General features: G+C 40.8%; 2 protein-coding genes across 5 annotated transcripts; one reads left to right on the plus strand and one right to left on the minus strand.

Moving 5' to 3' along the window:
* The first annotated feature begins 1,811 nt into the window (after positions 1-1,811).
* slc33a1 (solute carrier family 33 member 1) lies at positions 1,812-8,078 on the plus strand. Of its 4 annotated transcripts, XM_019278979.2 has the most exons (10): positions 1,813-2,050; positions 2,200-2,301; positions 2,536-2,981; positions 3,084-3,237; positions 3,344-3,539; positions 3,648-3,847; positions 3,959-4,143; positions 4,234-4,351; positions 5,319-5,534; positions 5,622-8,078. In XM_019278979.2, the coding sequence occupies exons 3-10, from the start codon at positions 2,578-2,580 to the stop codon at positions 5,793-5,795; spliced, it is 1,647 nt and encodes a 548-aa protein (XP_019134524.2). In that variant the 5' UTR covers positions 1,813-2,050; positions 2,200-2,301; positions 2,536-2,577; the 3' UTR covers positions 5,796-8,078. The 4 variants fall into 4 exon arrangements, with proteins under 4 accessions (XP_010735645.3, XP_019134524.2, XP_010735646.3 ...); XM_010737343.3 differs by lacking the exon at positions 2,200-2,301 and having other exon boundaries at positions 1,812-1,891; XM_010737344.3 differs by lacking the exon at positions 2,200-2,301.
* A 520-nt stretch (positions 8,079-8,598) lies between these two features.
* rps6kb1b (ribosomal protein S6 kinase b, polypeptide 1b) lies at positions 8,599-16,555 on the minus strand. Its single transcript, XM_027280258.1, has 15 exons — positions 16,347-16,555; positions 14,878-14,921; positions 14,657-14,777; positions 14,438-14,506; positions 12,724-12,871; positions 12,577-12,634; positions 11,872-11,972; positions 11,477-11,567; positions 11,272-11,362; positions 11,050-11,157; positions 10,896-10,958; positions 10,471-10,548; positions 10,069-10,176; positions 9,670-9,782; positions 8,599-9,573 (listed from the first exon to the last, which is right to left on the minus strand). Exons 1-15 carry the CDS (start codon positions 16,413-16,415, stop codon positions 9,318-9,320), a joined length of 1,518 nt encoding a protein of 505 aa, XP_027136059.1. The 5' UTR covers positions 16,416-16,555; the 3' UTR covers positions 8,599-9,317.
* Between the last annotated feature and the right edge of the window lie 592 nt (positions 16,556-17,147).

The raw sequence follows: 17,147 nt of genomic DNA on the forward strand, positions 1-17,147 counted from the left end.
TTGTGGGCAAGTTTTTCCTCACTCGAACCGAGGGTCTAAGGACAGAGGGTGTCACTCCCTGTATAGATTGTAAAGCTTTCTGAGGCAAATGTATTTTGTGATTTTGGGCTATACAAATAAAATTGATTTGATTTGATTTGATTTGTGTTAGTTTGAACACAATTGTGTAAAACTACTCATTATAAAATAAAATAAAAAACACGGCACAATTACAGTCATAGACTTTAAATACATAATAAAAGAATAAATAAATACATTTATACAGCACAGTTTCGACTTAAATGCAATGGGTGTCACATATAACAATAAATGAATTAATGTTCTGTCTGTAAACCAGTAGAGCACACTAGCCTTATATGCAATGGGGTTAATTATCATATATTTCAGCCAAAAAGATTCAAAATCAAATTACAGTTTGTCCTCCTCGCTGTCTACCTGCCTTTCTCCTATGTTTGATGATGATAATTATATTTAACAGGTCTTGTGATCTCTTCACTAGTTTGCTTCGTGTTTGAAATGCTCTTTCTTAGTTTGAACTGTCATGTGATGATGTGAATGCAACATGCCACAGCAATGAAGTGCTAACGTTAAGGTTTGTATGCTTGTAAAATGGTAATTCTTCAATTGGGTTGATTAATTGGGCATTTTATGGAACTGATGTAATTATTGGTGTGGCATTTCCAACCCCTGAGGACAGAGCCTCTAATAATCATGGCCCAAGGGATCATTATCAGCAACCTTAATTAGTATCATTGGCAACACCTGTGTTTACCCAACAATTCAGGTCAAAATGGCTGCTGTAAAAACATATAGGGTATGATCGAATAGTCAAAGAATTTTTCAGCTCCTAAGTCCTTTCCTAATCACTTTTCCTTGACCTCCATGGGAACAAGGTCAAGGAAAGGTGTGAAGGAGAGTCACGTGACGTTTTCCTTTGAGGTCAAGGAAAAGTTGGTTGTAGTGGCCATTTGTCCATAAAAAACAACAACTTTAAACCAAACAAAATCAAAAGGCCACTGATGCACCATGGGGATGTGGTTTAACGCAGGCAAAAGAAGATTAATGTCCAAACGGAATCCTTGCGTTTTGTGATGATTTATTTCAAAATAATAAAACAAACAAAAGAACAAAGAAAAACATGGCTGCTGCTGCCTCCCTTGGCTGGTAAAAAAACATAGGCCCACCCAGGTGCATGCTGGTACTCAAGGTGCCTACCCTATCTAAATATCCTCAAATGCCCAGTGTGACCCATTTACCAAAAAATAAACCAAAATACCAACCGTGGAAATCGAAATATCCCAAACAAATAATAAATAAACAAAAAACAAAGATATTAGCAAAAAATCAATCTAAATAAAGCAAAACAACTAAATTTAATCAAACAAACTTACCAAAATAGCAGTTAAATACAACTAAACACAACAAAGACTAACTTCACAAATAGCTCCTACAGTGGTAGGAAAGGGACACAGGAGATAATTTTTTTTTTGACTATTCTACTGCACCCCTATTCTTAACAGTCCAATGTCCAGATGTGATTTCAGGCTTGAATTTTAAATTTAAAAGTGCACCTATTTTAATTATTTCCTTAGCATCACGGTTTTTTTAGATTTCTAGTTGAGTTTTATCTAGATTGTAAAATGTCCGTGTAACAGTTATTATTATTATTATTATTATTATTATTAAATGCTTGTAGTTGTTTCCCCAGGTAGCACATTTGCACAGAAGCGGAACCCCGGTGTTCGTGTTTTGACACGTCAGCTGTAGGCGCCGGACACATTTGGACGCCGCACTTGACACGTCAGCTGTAGGCGCCGGACACATTTGGACGCCGCACGCGCCGTGTTTCCTGGTCTTGTGTTGATGTTCATCGATGTAATTTCTTTCAACGGTAGTTTTAATCTTGACGTGTCTTTATTGACCCCGATTCACACGCTGCCGATCTGTAATTGGACAGACGTAGAATACATGTGATCCTCCGATTGATTGTCTCTGTAATCCCGCTGTTTGTGATCTGTTGTTTTCTTTGGCATGCTGTCATCGTTGCCAGGTATTCATTAACTCATCTGCTGCATGTGTGATTTCACCGTTTCCCACCTCGTGTCTGTTTTTTTATGTCTCTGTATCAACCTGCTGGAAGTGTATTATCATGTCATTTGATCGTCTTTATTAATTTCAGTGTCTGTTCTTTGCATTCAGGCTATCGTGACAGCTGGTGACTGAAGTTAATACAGTTATTCATTGATTTATCTGATCCATGATTAGACTTTATTGATTTCTGAGACTCGTGGCGACTAAGCAGTGAGTGTGGACACATTGCATAAGTTTATGACTTATTTCACACAATGGCACAGACGTCGTACTCACTTTGATTCATTTCGTGTTGGGTCCTGATCTTGCTATGAGCAGTCTGTCTGTCTGTAACTTTCTCAGTAGTTGACTTTCTGGCTATGCTTTAAAAAAAAAATCAACTATCTCTCTGGGATTCAAATGAAAATATTTGTTTCACTAGTCCTCTGTCATCTGTCTCTGCAGATTTGCTGAGGGCACAGCAGTTTTGATGCCCATTGCTCCACCATGGAGCACTCAGATTTGATCACGCACAAGAACGGGCGGCAGAGGAGGCTGGTGGGGACCACTGTCACAAACGAAAACGCGAGGGACATGGGAGAGCACACCTCTGACCCAGAAGTGGAAGAGGAAGAAGAGGGTCTCATCAGAGGGTCGGACACTGAGGACCGGAGGCACAGAGTCCGGCCTGGGATCCGTGGAGAGTTGGGGAATGTGTTGCTTCTTCTGTTCCTCTATGTTCTGCAAGGGATTCCTCTGGGACTTGCTGGAAGCATTCCTCTAATCTTACAAAGTAAGAGTGTCAGCTACAAAGACCAAGCCTTCTTCAGCTTTGTCTTCTGGCCGTTTAGTCTCAAGCTTCTTTGGGCACCACTGGTAGATGCTCTCTACTTCAGCAGGTTTGGTAGAAGGTAAGAAGAAAACGTCTGCATGGTGTGGATTAATGTTGCTACCCTGTGTGTCTTTTTTTTCCTCCTGATAATTTCTACGCTTCCTCCCACCTGATCCTGCAGAAAGTCATGGTTGGTGCCCACACAGTACCTGCTGGGCCTCTTCATGCTGTACCTTTCTATGACGGTCAATTCACTGCTGCAGAGCGAGGGAGGACCGAAAGTTGTAACACTAACTGCCGTCTTCTTTATGCTTGCCTTCTTGGCAGCCACACAGGTAGGCGACCATAAATGCTGCAACATAAACACTTGCTCAGGAAGGTAAATACAGGTACATTGTTTTTCTTACACTTTTTAATGGCGCTATCTTCCCTGCCCCTTAGGACATAGCCGTGGATGGTTGGGCCCTGACTATGTTATCCCGAGAGAATGTGGGCTATGCTTCTACGTGCAACTCTGTGGGCCAGACTGCTGGTTACTTCCTGGGGAATGTGCTCTTTCTGGCTCTGGAGTCTGCAGACTTCTGCAACAAGTACCTCAGAATAGAGCCCAAAGACACAGGCATAGTCACCTTGTCAGGTATTACCAGTCCCTGAGCTAACAGACAGGGCATTACTTTACAGCATAATGGTAAATTGGGTTGAATAGAGTATTTTCTGATGTTTTTTTAATCTTCTTCTGTTGCAGACTTCTTATTCTTTTGGGGAATGGTGTTCTTGGTTTCCACGACGTTGGTAGCCATCATAAAAAGCGAAAATGAGCACGGCAAAGGAAAGAGGAGAGTCCATGAGGAGACGCAGGGCGTCATGGAAACCTATAAGCTGCTGTTTTCCATCATCAAGATGCCCACAGTCTTCACCTTTTGTGTCCTGCTTCTCACTGCTAAAGTACTTGACCATTTCTCCATAAATATTTGGTTTATCTTTTGAAATATATAACTGGACTGCTGCTTAACATGAATGTTATTTGTGAATTAAACAGCTCTCTGTGTGTTTCAGGTAGGCTTCTCTGCAGCGGATGCAGTGACAGGTCTGAAACTGGTGGAGGCTGGAGTCCCCAAGGAGCAGCTGGCATTGCTGGCAGTGCCAATGGTGCCTCTGCAGATCTTACTACCTGTGATCATCAGTAAATACACAGCAGGGCCCAGACCTCTGGATGTCTTCTACAAGGCCTTCCCTTTTAGGTTGTTAGACACGCACACACACACATACACAGAAGCACACACACCCATACCCACGCCCTGTAAACTAAAAGCTTGTTGTTGTGGTGACAGGTTGCTCATCGGCCTGGAGTACGCTCTGCTGGTGTGGTGGACCCCCAGTGTGAGACAAGAAGAAGGGTTTCCTGTTTACTACTATGCCATAGTGCTGCTAAGCTACGCACTGCATCAGGTTTGGTATTTCTGTTACTGTAGAATATGTTTTTTGCATCGAGCCCAGCCCTTATCATAGGGTGACAGTGACAGACAGACAGCACCAGACTATTTTTGAGCTACTGACCCTCTGTACATTACATACAGCATGTGCACGTCTGCTCATAGGATGGGCAACAGTCTGAAATGAGCTAAAACGACTATGACTGAGCACAAGCAATAGGTTGCAATTTGTCATTTATATTCACACTAGCAGCATGGCTCTAGGAATGGCAGTGTCACTCAGTGCACCACTTTATTCCAGACTGAAATGTATTAACAACTATCCAAATGAAATATTTTACATTCATGATCCCCAGAGGATAAATCCTGATGACTTTGCTGACCCCCTTGCTTTTCTTCCTTTATCTATCTTATCATTAGACCATTTGTCTAATACTTATGACCAAATATCAGCAAACTAAAGACATTCTCATCAGCCTTAGTTCTACTTTAAGTTTAGTGCTACTTTGCAAATGCTCAACTAAGATGGTATAAACCTGTTTATACCTGTTTAACATGAGCTTGTTAGCATTGCTAAGCATTTAGCTCAAATCACAGCCTCTCAAAAAACCATACGAATACATTAGTGTGTTTTAAAGTATAATTAACTGGTACATAAAGGGCAACAAGCGTTAATATAAATTGCCTTTTCTCCTCATTTCCAACATTTCCTGTGTCTGCCTCCAGATGTCACTGTGCATCAGAACAAAATCAGGAAATATCAGAGGCAGAAACATTCATTATTAATCCATTTTAATAGAGGTTGATGGTCAGTTATATTCTTTTTCTGGATCTTGGATTTTTTTTTTTGCCATCACGTCATGAAGAAATATAAATGAATTAAAAAAACTAAAACTGATGAGATCAAATTGAAGTCTTTAAATGCCATGTTAGGATTGAGAGCTGATCATCTTTAACAAATGTTTCCCGTGTTGCTTCACCAGGTGGCGTTGTACAGCATGTACGTGGCCTGCATGGCCTTCCATGCCAAAGTGAGCGACCCCCTCATCGGCGGCACCTACATGACCCTGCTGAACACAGTCACTAACCTCGGTGGAAACTGGCCATCCACGGTGGCCCTGTGGATGGTGGATCCGCTCACCTCTAAGGAGTGTCAGGGGGCAGTCGGGCAGAGCTGTGGCTCTCCAGAGGAGGCAGGGGTAAGTAAGCAGTGAGGGGTAAATATGCAGAGCTGTGTATGTAATTACCTCTTGATAAATGACAATTCTTTTGTTTCTCATCTCCAGCTGTGCGTTAAGGAGGGCGGGGCTTGTGTGACAACACTGGACGGTTACTACGTGGAGTCTGTGGTGTGTGTTGTAATTGGTTTAGCTTGGTGGGTGTGGTTGGGGAAGAAAATGAGGCGGCTGCAGGAAGAGAGCCCTTCTGCATGGAGAGCATCATGCAGAGCTAATCAGTGATGATTCTCATCATCAGTACCACAGACTTCTTTCTTTTCCCGGCACCTCTGCATACTCTGCTCCAACTGAGACTGAACTATGGACATGTTGTACCTCCACCCTCATCCGTTCGGTTTAGTCCTGCTCTAGCTGCTACGTTCAGAAAACATTCATTCTCACACTTTGTCACCTCTGTCACCTTGAAGTACATAAATCCGAAGGTAAAAAATCTTCTCATTGTTTGTCGTGCTAACTGTAACAACCGGCCAGACTTCCTAAGTTTTTGTAGAAAAATCTAAATTGTTTTTTTTTTACTTTGTTTTTAGTTCTGAAACCATATTCTGCTGCTTGAATCAGCCAAACCAAACCATAGCTTGGTCAAAGAGTATGTTCAGTGGTTTGTTTTAACCTGCTTGGATGTTCAGATTGTTGAGTTTCAGGATAAGCTGCTCATTTTTTGTCGTACTTCAGCAAATAACTTTGAGCTTTAGTAAACTCTTGCGACTTGTTGACCTTCCTTTGGGCCAGTCACCATTTAATGTCTATTAAAAGGATACTTAAGGGAAAAGAGAGGCAAAGCACACAAATGCACTCCTCCAAACTGACTGTATGCACTTGTGTGGACGACTTTCTACTTTCCTATTGCTGTTTAACTCAACTTCTGTTAATCCAAGTGAGTTAAACTCAGCAAGATCTTTCATTGCTGTTTGACTAAGATCTGAACCAATGTTCTTTTTTTTTAAATGATTTGTTTTTCTTAGTAATTTGTGCCTTGTTTATTTTTAATTTTTTCAAAGTCTGTAAAACAATTCAAAGCCAACCTTGTATGAGCTGTAGTTAAATAATGAAGGTGGGAAACATTACAGTAACTTGAAGATGAAGTTAAATTGATGAACGCTCATTGTGTGACACTGTTTTCGGGAACATACTGTCGTTTGGGTAAGTTAAACAAAACATGACTTGCTTTGCTTTTCACTCGGTTTACATTCCCGATGAAGATTTTAATTTGCACAGTCGTTTATGCATATATACAGTATATCCATATATAACCAATATCATCAATCATTAACTGAACTGAGATGTCTAAAATATTAAATGCTTTTCTGTTGGAGCAAGCTTTAATTTCCCCAAACTTTCCTCAAATCTGATCATTACAGGACCAATTCAGATTTTTAATAGCAATATTAGACAGTGCAGCTTTCCTCTTGGTTATCAACAGGGCCTTGCTGATACATGAGTTTTGCTATTTTTAAGTTGCAAGAAGAAACTATTGTCTTTTCTTTTATATTTTCAACCAGGCCCTTATATATGTCGCAGCATTTTCCAGTTTTATAGATGCATTATTATTGAGACACATTGTATGTGAAAGGCCATTATACTGTATACTGACTATCAATGCAAGAGGTTATTACAGGAGTCCTAATTTAGACAGGTTTTGCAGTGTACATCCCATCTAAGTGGGACATTAACACCAGCCTGAAAACATGCATTGATTATTCCCCCGAAAACAATTCAGATCCCAGACCAGCAGCCTCGGTGAGAAACTTGACAAGCAAATGTCCTGCTTATGTTTTACATATTGTACGTGGAACTGAATGTTACAGTATTTTCTCTAAAGCCAGCACTGAAAATCCAACTACTCTGTCAAATGTAAATGTTTGAAGCACACGATCAGGGTTTATGTAGGGATGGGACAAGATGAGTCATTTCAGCGTTGCTTGTGATTTTAAAAGTCAGTTTTGGATTACTATATTGATTCCTCTGAACTTACACACACTTATACACTCTGTCAGTTTCGTTAACTTCATACATTGCTGTGATGGTCATTTTTTCACGAGAGCCTATTTACCATTAACAAGGTTACGTTTGTTGTTTTGATTTTCTTTGACATTATTAGATAGACTGTGTTCATTTCAGCAGCTTGTGAATTCATTTTTCATATTTTTGGTTTTAAATCTGTTACTGTCGTCTGCTAAACTGGCTTTCAGGTGATGGTGAACTTCTGTTATTTCAGCATCTCACAATGTTACCTCATCACCCTTTAATTGAAACCATTTTTTAATTTTGAAAAAAAAAGTGATTTTTTTTTTAATTTACTGCACAACTTTTGTTTAAAATGAGTCCAAATCCCCAATCATACAAAAGAGAAGAATGACACAGGGTAATGGTACAGTGAGACATGAATATGCTCGCAGCAGTGCTCTGTAATGTTCTGATGAGGGTGAACATCATGATCTTTGACATTCATAAGATGTTGATGAGATTTAAAACAAATCTTATATATAAATAAAAAAATGCACACCCGAAGGTCTCCAGTTGTTTTTCCTGAAACTTTGAACACAGCCGATTCACAAAAGACACGATGCACTCTGCATTTTTTTACATTTTATTATAATTTTCCTTGCTTTTCAGGATTTCTAAAATTTCCCTCCTAAACAAGTGAATGCTGATGCAAGAGGCTGTAAATGTTGTTTGGAGCATCAACCCCCCCCCCCCCCCCACAACTGCAGACAGTGTCCAGATCAACTGGTGCCACAGTCTTTAATAATGAACTCACTCCAGGGGTCACCGCCGAGGCCCCACAGTCTCTCAGGAGGCCAGAGGTCACACAAAGCAGCACCGAGATCATTTTAAATGTTTCGGGTGGTGATGGTGATCAAGCTGATTTATGTCTGGTGAAGCGTCAGCTAATCCAGTGATACATCCTATAGTGTAGCACGCCTGAAGAGCAGATAATTGAAGTATGGATCCCACATCAAATAAGCCATTCCACAAGTCATCCACAACACCAATGAAAAGAATGTAAAAACTCAACGTCTTTTTTTTGTTTGTTTAATTTAGGCTCTCTGATTCATCGCTGATGTATAGCACAATTACTGCATCCATTCTGTTAAACATCGTAAGACATAAAGCTATATTCATCAATACCAGAACCCCTGCTTGTCCACCACTCACAATGATATCTTTGATCTTTATTTTAAATAATAAACCCAATTAATATGATATCATTCAGAGCCAGGAAGCATTTTTTGTCTAGGAACTGTCTAAGAATCTCCAAGTGGAAGCAATTTCCTCACTGCCGCATATTCGAATAACACAAAGCACTTTGGACGTCATCTTGTTACTATAGACTGACTGCATCTGAGTAAACCGCTTGCATACTGTGTGATACATTATCACTTTTGATTTCCCAGCAAAACGCTGTAGCTCCATGAAAGATTTCCAATCCTTCTAGTCCAGTTCAGAAAGGGAGGGTCAGAAGACAAAAGGTCATGAGACCTGAGGTGTCGTCGGAGGAGAAGTGGTGAGACGGTGATGTTGTCTGTAGCACTTTTAACTTCAGCCGTGCTGGAGTCCCAGACCCACGCAACTCCCAACTCCAGGCTGTGACAGTATGTAGTGTGTGGATGTGCAATTTTAGATTTTAATTGTCTCTAGCATCCATATGTTTTTGCTTTGTTTCTTAAAAAATAAACAAAAAAAAAAAAAAGAAAAGAAAGAAAAGAGTCAAAGAAATAAGCTCTCCTAAAGAGGCGCGGTGGGTCATAGGTTCATACGTAGATGCTCAGGCCGCTTGGCCACGACAGGATACGCTTGCTGCTTCATCTGAGCCAAGTTGACACCGGCAGGCTGACGGATGGGGAGAGGGGCCGAGGCCTCGGAGCTCGTTGTGACGTCCATCTGCTCTGGGGTGGACAGCTCCATGGCCTGGTCCTGAGGTGACTGAAGGACGCTTGGTCCTCCGCCGGGGAGGAGGGGGCTCCGGGCCCAGCATTCCCCCCCTGAGAACTTTACTGGGCTGAAAAGAAGAGGAAGAGAGGAGTGCTTTGTAAGAATAAAACAACCTGGAATTATAATGTGTGTTTTGTCTTCAAGAACTCTATTCGTGACATACCTGAGAGGAGTTCTCGGGCTGCCCACGATCCGTCTAGGTGAGCGGATCTTTGGCTCAAATGAGAACTTTTCTTTGATGTTTTCCAGGACTGACGGAGCGACGTATGTGAAACCCTACAAGAACAAAGACGTCACAGACAAAGCACAGGTATGGTTGGTGCATGGTCACATTTGAGGGGCAAAAACCAGTGTGAAACACTAAAGTGGATCTATCAACAAATGACATGTTCTTTGCTCAAACCTGTTGTGTCTGACAACAGACGTCAACTTAATTGCTAGCAAAGAGTTTTCCAATCTCAACAGAAGACAATAAAATGAAATGCAAAATGTTCTTCTCATATTTTAGATGAGAATTTAATTAATTATATGAAACATGGGGAAATGTAGCCTAAGAAGTTACCAGGAAGGCTTGATTGGCACTCTCACTCAAGGTTGAGTCATCCGGGCTGTCAACTGGTGTCTGACTGGTGAACTTCGAGTCAAACTGACTCACGTCTTCGGCTGATTGCTGCAGAGATAGACAAAAGGACAAACGCAAGTGAGGGGGGAGGGAGCGGCAACACGAGTGGTTGTGTCAACTCACAACACGCAGGTCTGAAACCAGAGAAGACCTGGACTTGGTTACTCAGATGTATTCAGTTGGTTTGATCTTGGGCAGACAACCAGAATTAAACTCTATCTTCAGCTGCTCATGCAGGATTATTTGTGAAATGACAGGGATCTGATTTCAACATTTAACGTTCTCAAATTTAAATAGTATCAAATTCGGACATTCATTGTGGTCTGCTCCTCTGATACTCACCAGGAAAGGTTTGAAGGGAGGCTCCACTTTCCGAGCCAGCAAATCCTCCCAGTTGATGTGTCGAAAGAAGGGATGAGCCTATGGGATATCAAGTGCAAACAGAGAGCTAGTGTATGGACACACGGCAGAAAAAAACTTCTTCTCAGTCTGGAAAGATTTTAACAAATTGCTATTCATGCAGCCATAGCTTTTTCCAGTGTACACGAGTCTTCAGAGGATTTGTGGGACATGGACTATGCATATTAGAGTTCCTAAAACTGCTTCTTGAACCAAGCTAAACCTGAAATAAAGCGAAAGCCAGACCAGAGTTTCTATAACTCTGCAGCGGAACAAGTTATTCTCCTCATATGATATGAAATCAGTATATTGCTGTTTAGTGCTCAGTAGTCGAGCTGCTGGGTCGTTCAGCCTGTGCACGTTCTCACCTGCACCTCTGTGGCGTCTCCTGCTGCCGCTCCCAACCGGGACGATGCATTTCTCTTCAGCAGCTGTAAAACCAGCAGTCACATGTCAGGGGATAACAACTCGCTTATTTTGGATAAACACTAAGAGTGTTAACTTCAAACAAACAGGATTTACCCGTTTCAGGAGGTCTCTAGCTTCTTGTGTGAGGTAGGGCGGCAGGCTGAGCTTACACTTCAGGATCTTGTCAATTGTCTTTTTTCGGTTTTCGCCGGTGAATGGTGGCTACAGCGGGGAAAATAAGAGAGGACAGAGTTACTCAAACGTTACGAATTCTGATTAATATTATATATTTTAGATGATATATTATCCATATTATATTATATATTCTTAACTGACCGCTCCTGTGAGCATGTCGTACATCAGAGCGCCCAGACTCCACCAGTCCACTGCTCTGTTGTGTCCACTTCTCATCAAGATCTCTGGGGCCCTGAAACAAAGTTTCAGTTTGAGTGCACATTTATTACTAATGAAACTAATGTTACTCAACGGTAAGCATGAGAGAGACGGGGAGAGGCAGTGTATGAGGACGAGTGGCACTCACATGTACTCGATGGTACCGCAGAAAGTGTGGGTGACTGTGCCGTCGTGAATTGACTCTTTGCACAACCCGAAGTCCGTCAACTTCACGTGGCCTGGAAGGAAGTCAACAAATTCAAGTCGCAGTTATTTACAAACCTCACAGCTCTCTGTGGCAGATATAAAAGATTATTTGCATTAAATCACATCAACATGACAAGCATAGGTATATACCAGGCTATATTCTGTTATGAACGCATCGTGTTCATTTACTTATCTACAGTGTTGAATTGTGCTGTATTACTATTGTAACCTCACACTGTTGCAAGCACGGATATTTTGACCTCTCTTTGATTAAATCATGCAGGAAATGTCGGACCTCATTTCTTCACATGCACACGTGAATACAAACACACACACCCTGGCTGTTGAGCATGATGTTCTCAGGCTTTAAGTCTCTGTAGATGATGCCCTTCTGGTGCAGGTGGCCCAGCGCCATGGAGATCTCTGCCAGATAGAAGCTAGAGAGGAAACATTTAAATTTAAATTCAATTTAAAACATATAATAATCATCATACAAGCACAGTGAAATGTATTTCCCTAGCTTCCTTAAGTAATACATGGTGATGGTTATTGTGGAAGTAATGTGAGTGAATAATTAGGTAAAAAAAAACTTTTTAATGAATCTAAAGAAGTATTAATATTAACAGGAATGACACACTCTACATAAGTATCTACCAGTTTGATACCAACATGCATTTGGTATGAATATACAGTATGTGTGTATTCAGTTTAACTCACTGTTAGGTTCATTTTACCAGTGAGCTTTGCCAGGTAAGAACACAGGAGGCGCAAGTACTGTTGCTATGGTTACCTCAAGTTTAATATACCATGTGCATTGTTGATTAAAACTTCTTGTGAGGTGTCATGAGATACAATTTTGACAAAAACACATTTTCCAGTGCGATTTCACAAATCGTAAACGTGGCTGATTTCACATGCAAAATATTGTTTTTGTGGAGTGGATGGTGAATTTGAACATCCGTCAGTGGTTGCTAGATGTTTCAAGTTCTTTCCCCACCGTGCTGTGTGTCCCGGTTTAGTATGACAGTGAACAGCACTCACCAGGCTGTGTCTTCCATGAAGATGCCCTCCCGCTCCAGCTGCATGAAAAGTTCTCCTCCTGTGAGGTGAACACGGGTTTAGACTGTAGACATGATTCACGGTGCATGCATTCATCTTACTACATAGTGTGTATTATGTTGTACTGACCACTTAGGTACTCCAGGATGAGGTACAGCTTTCCTCCTGTCTGGAAGGCGTAGATGAGATCCACAATGAAGGGATGCTTTACTTCCTCCAGGATGTTCCTCTCCGCCTTGGTATGGGCCGTGTCCTTGGCGTTACGTACAATCATCGCCTGGTGTTCCCGCACCAAAGAAGCATAGCAACATCAGTCGAGAGGCAGATATAGATGCTGAGAGCGGTGAATGCTTGGAATGTTTTGATCAGTGCAGATGTAAAAATGAATAACTGTTTCCATACATGCCTTACAAGCTGCTCGCCTGTGTGACTAATAGAGAGAAGTATTCTACTATGCTACATCTGGGAGGCGGGGGTTGAGCTGAGCAATTTAGGCAACTGTGTCACTGCGATAGAGGAGAGACTCTCCTTAATTATTGCTATTCTAGTTGAATGAATAAAGTTTAGTATAATAATAATAATAATAATAATAATAATAATAATAATAATAATAATAAAGTCAGTAGCACTATTGTGGCTTTATGTGCCCTCTGTTCCTCTCCTCTCTGCTGCTCCAGCTTACACTTCATGTTTGCTAACCACTTCTGTCAGAGAGCTAAAGAGCTGCCTGTCAGCAACAATGTTGTCTAAGCTTTGAGTGCTTGAACTACAACAACAGATGGAGATTCATTCAACAGACGGACTGAGGCTGTGACGAGTCCTTTGATTTGAACAGTAGTCTTTCTTGACCTCACTTTTGGTTGAGACTGACTGAGCGCTACGAGTTGTATTCTGAATTTTTATCCCTCGCAAACTGGGCTTTCGTTCACTTTACTGGACGACCTCTATCATCCACTGTTGCAAAGCTATTCTGCTATTGGCCAATTTTTCTCTTATATAATCTGGACTTGTGTTTATCAGGCTGTTATTTTTAATGAAGTATAAATTGCAATATCATTTAAACGTTCATTCTACAGTGGGTCTAGTTTAGGAGATGAAATGATCATCTTGGATAAAATCTGAATATGAAGAAGTTAATTAATGTACATTAAATGTTCTACATTCAGTATTTGTGCAGCTTCTTAAATGTATACTAAATATTTGTCTTGTCGCTGTCTACCTGCTGGAAACTCCTAACAGGTTAGGTTAGTTTTGCAGCTCTTTGGAAAAAAAAAACAACATGAAAAATGTGTTCAGATAGCTGATAACGTGTTTTTACTCCTAAGGCTAAAGGCAGGACTGCATATATGTCACTCAGCAGCTTTTTGAGCAAGTCAGGGCTCATTTCGTACTCCGGGATGCTCCATAAATACGGGCCCTGGCCTACAGGCCTTTATCAATGAAAGATAATTGCTACTCTAAAGCTTAATGGCTGAAACAACTGGTTGTAATCTGGCAGGTCTTTTAACGTGTCAACGAGGTCATTTTAACCAATCAAGCAGAAGCAATGTGAATATCAAGCGGAATCTAACGGGCATCTGAATCTGAGGCAGAGACTTTTAAGTGCCAAGGCTGCAGCAGCGCAGCACAGTGCAGGTGGCAATCTACCAACTAGCAGTGAAATCTTACCCCACCACTGGCTTCAAGGACGGCCAATATTTGCAGACAGAAGCACCATAATGTTTATTTGTAATAACAAGCATGCAATTATGTTTAAAGGATACAGCAGCCGTGCATCACTCTAACTGAAGTGATTTGAACAGGGCTGTGTTACGGCATCGATGAGGGAAAACTAAAAAAGTACCTTTTTTAAAACTTTCATGGCAAATATTTTGCCCGCTGCAGCTCCAACAACTTTTCGGACTTGAAAAACCTGCACAGGAGGAAAAATTAATATGTTTGAACATGTGTGAAGAGTTAAAAAAAAAATCGTACTTCACATTGTAAAACAATCCACAGTGTGTATTTACAGTAGTGTGTGCATGTTTTCTTGTGAAGTCTGCTTCTTGGGTAATACTAGTACCTTTCCATAACCGCCTTTCCCCAGGACCCGCAGCAGCTCAAAGCACTCTGGTCTGATGTTCTCTGTCCCCTGGTTGACGTTGGTCTCCGATATCTCAATCTTCTCACAATCTTCGATGTTGCTGCAGAGACGACATTTAAAAAAACGCTGTGCTACGTCTGTTTTTCCACTGATTCAATCACAGAGTGACACATGAACACAGACACATATTGAATACTTACAACTCAAACCCACTGCACTGGTCCATGATATCATTGAGTTGAGCCTGGAAGGAAAATACAACATAAGCCGAATCAGGAACTGGAGCGACTATTACAGCCCCATGGCATCACAAATTATAGTTTGATTTAATTATTATTATTATTTTTTTTCCATCTTTATTCACAAAGTCTGGGGGAGCTTTTAACCTCCATAGACGCTTCTGTATTTCCTTTTCTTTCCTGTGTTTGAACACTTCACGTCCGTTTAGTTACACAGATAGTAAAACACATTGTACACAAATACAGCGCTATAAACATGATAGTGGCTGCAATAAATACAGAATCAAACTTATTTTAAATCTAATAAACACATGTTCTTTAGATGACATCATAAAACTACTATAATAGCTATAACTGCTTACATTTAGATCTGAAACTAAAAAAAAATAATAATCTGCGACAACAACAACTTCTTTTCTCTATTGATGTGAATGTAAACTGAATATTGTTCACCTTGAATCCAGGAAGCACATTATTTATTTATTTATTTATTGCTATTTTGTCATTTAACAAACCAAACAACTAATCAAACCACGGAGAAATAAAATAGTCTGATTAATCTTTGATGGAAAATAAAAGTGAGTTACAGCCCCGCGTACATCAGATCCAACCTACTGTACAATAGGTTGAGCAAACATGACTTCCTGATCACAAATGTGCTGGACTTCACATCCACACAGGAGCTGCTGTGATGTGACAACCGAGAGCTGCAGTGAGGAAACAGTTGCCCAATCCATGCCACATGAACATGGTGCAAGATATTTAGCAGATGTTGTTGTTTATCTACTAGTGCACTCTTACAGTATGAGCATATGGGACAATTAAAACTTGACTGCACTTTGTACTCTTTGTATCTCATATTCAAGCAGGTGATCATATTCGGCTGTAACAGGACACCCAGGGTTTGACACGTGCATAAAGCAGTATTTACACATCATTTAAAGTGACTGTGTGTTAAATGTCAGCGTGGGTGTGTTGTGCTACACACAACACAGGCAGCAGCTTTAACTCCACACAAGACCCACTCTGTAACTGTCCTGCCAAAATAAACTGTTGCACACCGAGCCACATTTATCACTGCAGCACCTTTGGCCAAGTAAGGCTTTGCTTGCACAACTCCCCCAACATGACAGCTCCGGCTTTTTTCTCCGTGACAGCGTTAACGACGCATGCAATTTCAACGCTAGCTATCGTTGCCGGTGGGATAAAAACAGAAGAGGTGACAGCTCTGTTGTGATCGCTGACGAGCTAGCGTTATAGCCCCCCTTTCTGCTCAAACCCTGTCTGACGAGGCCTGAGGAGCTCCGGCTGCAGGAGCAGGCCTGTGGCAGGCTGGCAGGCTAACAGGCTAACAGGCTAGCCGCCGTGCATGAAGAGTTTGTGCTGTGATAAACTCTCGCAGCTCCGTTCAACACCTCCCGTTAAAGTACCTCCTCGTTCTCATCGTCGGAGACATTGTCCTCCGGCTGGTCCAAGTCAATGTCAAACACTCCAGCCATGGCAGCGCTTCGCTCGTATCGCTCTGTCACAGACCGCAAGTACAGCAGGCGTCCCCCACCTCATGGACAAACACACACCGCCGCCATAACCGGCTACTACACTGAGCATGCGCACTGCAACACTCGACTAAAGGGGCGGTACCCTGAGCCCAGGCTTTTATTTTGTCATCAACAATGACAGCCGTTCATAAAACACACACAAAGCAAATATCTGACAAACCCTTAGATACTGCCATTCATGACCAGAGTTTACAACAACTGTTAGATACTCTATGACACACAGGCAAGGCAAGGCAAGTTTATTTGTATAGCACAATTAGTACACAAGGCAATTCATAGTGCTTTACAGTGGCAAGGAAAAAAACATTTGACATTAAGACAAGCAATAGCAATAGAAATAAAAAATTGAAACGAGAACACAGAACAATCAAATTAAAATCAAATGTATTCAGGAAATCTAATAATATATTGTTCCAAATCATTGACCCTATCTATCAAAAGGACTTGGATGCACAAAAAAATAAAAAATAAAATAATAATAATAATAATAATAATAATAATAGCAATGATATTCCTGACAATAATATTCCTGACAATATTATTATTATAATTATAATTATAATTATAATTATTATTATTATTATTAATAATAATAATAATGATAATAATAATAATAATAAACTCTATTTAAAAATATGAAAATATACAAACATATATATAATTTTATTATAT

The sequence above is a fragment of the Larimichthys crocea genome, chromosome VII (assembly GCF_000972845.2).
Source record: "Larimichthys crocea isolate SSNF chromosome VII, L_crocea_2.0, whole genome shotgun sequence".
Taxonomy (NCBI): Eukaryota; Metazoa; Chordata; class Actinopteri; family Sciaenidae; genus Larimichthys; species Larimichthys crocea.